At 44.5% G+C, this 7,325-nt stretch overlaps 1 protein-coding gene across 11 annotated transcripts in view; it reads left to right on the top strand.

Annotated features, from left to right (window-relative positions):
* The first annotated feature begins 3,236 nt into the window (after positions 1 to 3,236).
* Positions 3,237 to 7,325, top strand: part of Scml2 (Scm polycomb group protein like 2) — a 115,798-nt gene continuing 111,709 nt past the window's right edge. For 6 of the 11 annotated variants that reach the window (XM_059251579.1, XM_059251581.1, XM_059251584.1 and 3 more), the window contains exon 1: positions 3,238 to 3,517. In XM_059251579.1, the coding sequence (XP_059107562.1) occupies positions 3,512 to 3,517 (6 nt within the window). In that variant the 5' untranslated portion in view covers positions 3,238 to 3,511. Of the gene's footprint in view, positions 3,518 to 7,325 lie in introns of all 11 variants that reach the window. The other 5 variants (XM_059251580.1, XM_059251577.1, XM_059251585.1 and 2 more) reach the window with 4 other exon arrangements.

Genomic DNA, 7,325 nt, shown 5'->3' with positions numbered 1-7,325 from the left:
CACCTGCTGGTGTAGGACAACTGATTCCTGAATATGGACCCCAGATTTCCAGAGGAGGAGGAGGAGGAGGAGGAGGAGGAGAAGGAGAAGGAGGAGGAGGAGTAAATATGGCCGTGATATAGACAAAAATAAGAGAAGCCAGGCCAGAGGGAGTGCCTTAAGGAAGAAGCAGAGGGCTTTGGAGTAAAATACCATAGGACAGGAGGATTCTAAGGAACTCCTTCTCTTCCCTCACAGGCTGCTTTTGCTGTTGTGGACCAGTTCTTCTGGTCTATTGCTGAAGCACTTAGAGAGTCTTTACTTTCATTTGAGAAATCTGCCAGGCCTCACTTCCCTTTAAATGTTTCAGTAACTTTAAAGACATGGGAACGATGTATAGCTTAGACTGTAATGATAATATATTTTATAACAGGGTCAAATGAGTTTCATAGTGATGGGTTTTGTGCTGTCTGTGTAGACACAAGATTGCCCAGACCAACAGTATGAATATGATTTGATTGTAATCTGGTATCCTCATAAATCTAGTCAGTCTAATCGATAACAAACAGGGGTACACAGTAAAAAATCAAAATTCTATACAACAGGGAGGAAAGGGACTGAGGGTAAGGAAGCAGCTTAAAGTCTTAAATTTTTTCTTGCTTCAGCATGCCTCAGAGGACAAGGACATTGAAACTTATACTTACATATATACACACTGACACATGTATGTTTAAGATATATATGTGTGTGTGTGTGTTTTATATATATATACATTATATATATATATATATATATATATAATATATATATTTACAGGATTGAAAACAACTAAAATGGCTCTTACCCCTATAGCATATAGCTGTTTTAAACAAGAAACTCAGGTATTTCTCCATCCATCAGGGCCCCAGGGAAGGCTCCAGAGAGGCCTTGCCCTTAAAATCCTCCAACCTAGTTCAGGGTTTTTGGGACTTTTTTTGTGGGAAAATCAGAATCCTTTTCCATCCTTCCACTTTGGACATTGAAATGTATTCTTGGCTGTGGCCTCGGCCCGCTTTATGACTGTTGTGTCACTAGGTAGGTTTGGAAGTATAGATGTGCTCTCCTCCAACTCTGAAACAGCTGTCTGGAGTACAGGTCTGCCTGGCCAGCCCCAGATCATATCCATTCCTCCTTTTAGTGAGATGGTGTCTATGAAGAAAGGGGAGAATGCTGTGTCAGATATTTGTATTCATATGCATTTAGATCATGTGGACCTGTACAGAATCATCCTTAGTTGGTCTCTTGTCTGTAAATTATTTTTGTTGAGAAACAGCCTTAACAAAGATACTATCCCGAGAACTTATATTGTAAAAACCCTTTTGTGAGGTAGATTTGTGGTAACTTGTAGAGGTTTGTTATCTCTGTCTCTTACTGCTTTGGCAAGAAGCACCTGGCCGTAGAAATCACATGTGACCGTGTCGGAGAGCTGCATCTAAGAGTGGCTGACTGTCCCTTGTGTAGCATAGGGCTAAATGTATTCTACAGGGAGGTTCAGTTTTTCCCGGAGAAGACCATGAAAAAGATTCTGTTAGTCTGTGTTCTTGTCAACTCTTAGTGCTGTCTGACTATTCAGATTTGCCGATTGGAGAGCTTTTTGTAGGCGATTTTTTTTTTTTTTTGAATATCTGATTCTTTGACAGTGTCACAGGTGTGTATCTCCTCCGTTTAAGTCATTTTCACTGCTTAGTACACTTCCTGATCCCCCTTGACCCAGTGCCACCCACTGTGTGTCCATCACTCGTACGTAGGTCCTTCATTTCATCGGCTCGGAAGTCGTGTCTGTCCAGAACTCACGACTTTCCTTTTTCCCTCCTGATGGCTGCCTCCCAAGGGCTTGATGGCATTGGCCAACAGGGATTGAATTTCTCTCCTGATGTTGTGTTTTCACTGTCTTTTTTCCTTTCGTAACCGTGGATCCTCCACATTCTTTCCTTCCCTTCCTCTTCTGCATCCCCTTCCCATCCTTTCTTTTTTCCTATTGCCTTGTCCAACTCCTGTGTCTTTGCCCTGTGTCTCCTCCCCTCCTCCCTCTTCTTATAATTCCTCCCTTCCCCTTCTTCATCCCCTAAGTCCTCTGCCCTTTCTTCCTTTTTCCCTTGGGTCATAAAACCCATTTCCCCATTTCCCACTGCCTCCCTCTATTATAAACCCTGGTCCTTTTGTCCCTTCACCAGTTTTACTCCCCCCACAACCCATCCCTGCTTGCCTTTGTATTTCTCTGTTCCCATTTACAGAACTCTAAACCATTTTCCCATTTCAAGGCAGGAGAACCTTCATACACCACTTTTCCCTTTTCTAAACCTTCTTTGTCTCTCTGGCCTGCAATAGATTTCGGTTATTTTTTTTTTTTATTGTTGTTGTAAATGATATAGATGTTATTGTTTTCACCAAAGTGATTATTATGATTATTGTGGTTTTTTTATTTGACATAGAGATAGGGCCTGTCCACATGCTTCTCGTATGTGGATTTCATTGTGTAGACCAGGGTGGTCTTGAGTTCAGAGAATCTCCTATCTCTGCTTCAGGAGCCCTGGGATTAAAGTCCTTTGCTGGCATCTTGGCCAGATTTCCATTTTAAGAATCGCTCCCATTTCTCCTTTCACAGTCCTTTCTGCATTGCCCACCATTTTACTCCCTGCCACCTCTTTCCCCATTCCCAACCCCTTTTCTTCCTTTTGTTCCTCTTCTCTGTCTGACCCCTTTGCCTTCCCCTTTTACCCTTCCTCCATGCTTTTCCACGTTCCCACTTTTGTGCCTTCCTAAGCCGCCTCCTCCCTGTTCAGAGATTTCTCCCCTGTCCATACCTTTATCACTTTCTCAACCTTTTCCTCTCCCTGTCCTCTCCCCTGTGCCCAGGAACACCTCCCCCTGCAACTCACCCCCACATTTGCAAAGGACCTGTTCTTTTTTTCCTGCCTCTTTGCAAATACTTTCTTTTGTTTGACAACCACTGCCCATCACAGCCCTTTCCCCACTTTAAAGCTTTCTCCCCTGGCCCCTGGGAAGGAGGGTGATCCTTGTAGAAAAGCCCCAGGAGAAGAGATAAGGAAATTCCTTCATGTTCAGTCTCCCTTAAAGGACTCTTCTGTGCTCTTCACCCAAGGCTCAGTTATGAATCCTGTGTGAGTTCTTGTAGTGTCCCTGCTACCGGAGGGTCAGGTCAGTACTGGGGCTGAGATGCAAGTCCTCCTCCATTTCCCTCTCCACAGTAAGCTGGAGGGGCCAGCTTCTGCAAAGCCGGCTGTGGCCTAGGGCCGCAGGCTGTCTGTGCCGCCCTTCCAGTAGGGGGCGATGTAGAAGGTTGCTCACTTCCGGTTCCCAGAATGCCCTGGTGTCTGGTGGACAGTGTGGGCCGTTGGGCCGGCAGCTGTGGCGCCTAGGCGCTGAGGCCTTTTCGGGGGTTTCGCGCCGGCTTGTGGCCTTTCTCAGAGTCGTGGGCCCTCTTCTTGGATGCCGAGTGCTGACTTCGGCCCAGTGGAGCCCTCTGCTCACCATGGCAGTGAGTAGACTTGTTTCTCGAGATTCCTCCATCCCAAGGCCCCCGTTTCTCCTCAGGCGTCGTCTCACTTAAGCGTTGCCCGTTGACGGCTTTCTGGAACTTTCCGAGTTCTTGCCTTTTCCGTTAGACCCAGGAGTTGGATTCGGTGGCGTGCTTTCCCAAGTCGGTTTTCGTTACATAGTTGAGTTGTTTATCCCCATTCTTTCTGTTCTCGGTGGTTTTTAAAGTCTTTGTTGATTGTCGGGACGTTTGGGGAGCGGCTTCTTTTCCTCGTCTCCCCTATCCAACCTCCTTTCCCCCTTCCTCTCTTTCCAACCCCTTCCTCACGCCTTTCACCCCTCCCCTCCACTGTACCTAATTCCAAGTTTCCCTCCTTCCCAGGTCTTCCTCTGTCCCCTGCTCTCATTATCGCCCCCCATCCCCGTTTATCTCCTTCCAGTGTGCTTTCTCCCTGTCCAACCCTTTCTCTCTCACTCTCCTCTGTCCCTGTGTGTCCCTCCTTCCCCCTCTCTCCTGCTTTCTCCTGACATCCCCTAGTCTCTGTCCATCTTTCTTTCTCCACTTAACAATACCCATTTGTAACGTTTTCCTCCTGCTCCTCTTCAGAACCCTTTTACCTGGTTCCTTCTGTTCCTTCTCTTTTTCACTCTAAGCTCCGTTGTGATAGCCGTAACCCCTGTCCAATTGCCCCATCCCTGTCCTCTTTTCCCAAACCATCACCACTTTTCCCTTTCCAGGTTCGTTTCCCTGTTCCCATGAACTGGCTCCTTCTTATCCATTTCCTACCTCTTCTCCTTCTCCATTCCTTTTCCTTTGCTCCACTTCTCCAACTCCTTTGTATACCATTTGCTTTTCTAAACTCTTTCTCCTTTGCAACCCTTTAAAATCTTTTTCTCTTCTGCCTTTAATACCCATTCCTAAGCCGCTCTGTTTTAAAATTTTTCTTGTCCTCACACTTAGTCTTTTGCAACCATATTTCCCATGTCTTCTTTAGTTCTCTTTCCCCTTTCCTATTGCTTTCTCTCTTCTCAAGCCCTATTCTTCTTTAGGTACCGCCCCCTCTTTCTGAGTTCTTCTCTGCTTCCCCAAACCATTTTCACTTTCCTATACTTCCCCACCTTTCTGATTCATGTCTCCATAACTCTCTTCTCCTATTCCAGTCCCTTTGCAGCTCCTTTCTCACTCTCCTTGTTTTTTATAACCTCTACTTTTCTTCACATTTGTCCCTGTCCTTAGATCTCTGTATTTTTAATGGTCTATTTTCGAGGTGAAAGTCCTGTGGCGGGGAGTATATATATACCTGTTGAAATGGACGAATCTGGGGGGTGGGAATCAGATGTTAATAGTCTGTCAATTTCAACTTAGAACAATATGTAAATAATTAGTTTGATGTGTTTTCTTATGTTCATCACTGAGTAGTGCCAGATTTAAAGTGTTTCTATGTATAGATTTCACATAGCCTTAGATTGTGGTATTGTCTTGAGAGGCCAACATCATGAATTATGAATCTCTTAGTTTTGTGTTCATTCTCATTCTCTCTCTCTCTCTCTCTCTCTCTCTCTCTCTCTCTCTCTCTCTCTCTCTCTGCATGCATATGTACGTGCTTTAATATTTTGTGTGCATGTGAGAATGTGTGAGTTTTGTGCTGCCTTTACAGGTCTGTGTCCCTGGGAATCTAATCACTTGTACTTCCTACAGCAATAGATTCACAAGAATAGCTTCCTGCAGCTGGTTTTTTCAGTCTGCATTGTAAGGTTTAGGATTGAACCTCTTTTCCTTGTTTTATTCCAAGTACCTTTATGCAATTTTTCACTTGAGGTTTTCTTTCTTGTTCACACACACACACACACACACACACACACACACACACACACAGGTTTATAGATTCTTCTAAGGAGTACAGTTATTTTTACATGCTTGTCTGAGTTAAGGACCTGTTTTGTTTTTTTTTAAACGTGTTAATTTTGAATCAGGTTCTTTCTAAATTACCCAGGTCAGGCTTCCAATTGCTGTGTATCTAAAATATGTGACATTGATTGTCTTATTGTGTCCTTGGGTGGACTGAGAGTCTGGGTACTCTTGCCACTGTGTCTAAAATGTTGTGATGTTAGGAGTGTTTCACCCTGTTCACTCTGGAAAAGTTTTTTTTAATTTTTTATTTCCACACTAGGATTTCTCTGTGTCACAGTTTTGGTTGTTCTCGAGCTTGCTTTGTAGTCCAGTCTGGCCTGGAACTGAGATAGATCCCCATGCCTCTTCCTCCTGAGTTCCTGGATTTAAAATGGCCTTTTTGTTTTTCTAAGAGACTATGACCTGGAAACTGGTACCTGTGCTCTGCTGACCTGAGGTACAACATGATAACAACTTCTACCTCCTCCCTAGTACTGGGATTGTAGGTGTGGGTCTTGAAAGGTAAACGGCACTGGTTGGTGGCACTGGTTACCAGTGGAAAAGTCACAGGCCATGGCTCCAACCACCAGAGTTACAAAGAGCTTTATTAGAAGGAAGAATGGGATAGGAGGGAAGAGATCCCGACCTGGAGAGAAATAAAGATGGCAGGAGCAAGCCGGGAGGTGGTGGCGCACGCCTTTAATCCCAGCACTCGGGAGGCAGAGCCAGGTGAATCTCTGTGAGTTCGAGGCCAGCCTGGGCTACCAAGTGAGTTCCAGGAGAGGCGCAAAGCTACACAGACAAACCCTGTCTCGAAAAACCAAAAAAAAAAAAAAAAAAAAAAAAAGAAGGCAGGAGCAGGGGAGAGAGGGGGTCCATGTCTGACTTTTTAAGGTGGACACATAATCGCCAGCACCTGCTGATGACGTAGGATGCAAGACCCCAAGGTGTGCATGTGCGGGAGTGAGGAAAGGGTCCTAACATTCCAGACTTTTGGCTTATTCTAAAAAGCAAGTGAATAGGTGTATTGGCATCATTTCTCATGGAAAAACTGCTTCCAGCTGACTTGGTGGGCATTGGTTGGCTCTTATGAGGGTGTAGGGATGGGTTTTATTGAGGTAGACAGGTGTTCTGGGATGGTGGTCAGTCCTGCTGCCCTGGAGCCATCCATCCCTCTTGGCATGGCACCCTGGCTGCTTTTGTGTCTGACAGGATGCTGGTTAGACAGACAAATCCTGAAGTAGATCTGACCTGTCCAGATGGATTCAAGCCGGTTTGTGGGGCTTGGGAGAAATTTTGAACATGTTTAGAAGTTGCCATGAGAAAATTAGTGACTATGGTAGTGTTTAGTACTCTGCTTATGTTGGTTGTGTTAATGAGAGAGACAGAGAGATTGGAACATGTTTTTAAGATTTATCAGAAACAGATTATTTAAGTCACCTGTTTACTAATTTAGCCTCCAGGAGACATAGGTGATCAATTGTTGAGAGCATTTTACTTTAATAGATGGTTATATTAAAATCTAGTTGTAGAACCCAGACACTTTTTGGTCTGGGTGTTTAAATACCTTTTAGGTGTTATAGTTTCTTACTTGATGATCCCTGGACTCCAGTTCTGTGGTGGTCCGAAGCAGCCATTAGCAGAGCAGTTAATTAGAAGAGGGAACTGGGAAGAGAAAAGCTTGGGATGCATGGGAACTTATTTCAGCTTTATCAGAGACAGATTATTTAAAGCAGCTGTTTTCTTTATTAGTTCTTTGGAATTAGGGATAAGGCAGAGATCAGGGTCCTGTCTATGGGTATGAGGAGTAGAAGCACTGCTAAGAGGTCTGGAGTGAGGCACATGGATGGAGCAATGAAATGAAAGCTCCTACCTTAGCTGGAAAATCTTTCCCATTAAGTAACACTGAAAGTACAAT

The sequence above is a fragment of the Peromyscus eremicus genome, chromosome X, assembly GCF_949786415.1.
Source record: "Peromyscus eremicus chromosome X, PerEre_H2_v1, whole genome shotgun sequence".
Lineage (NCBI taxonomy): Eukaryota > Metazoa > Chordata > Mammalia > Rodentia > Cricetidae > Peromyscus > Peromyscus eremicus.
Note: the sequence above shows the minus strand (reverse complement) of the source record. Positions and strands in the feature narration are given on the sequence as shown.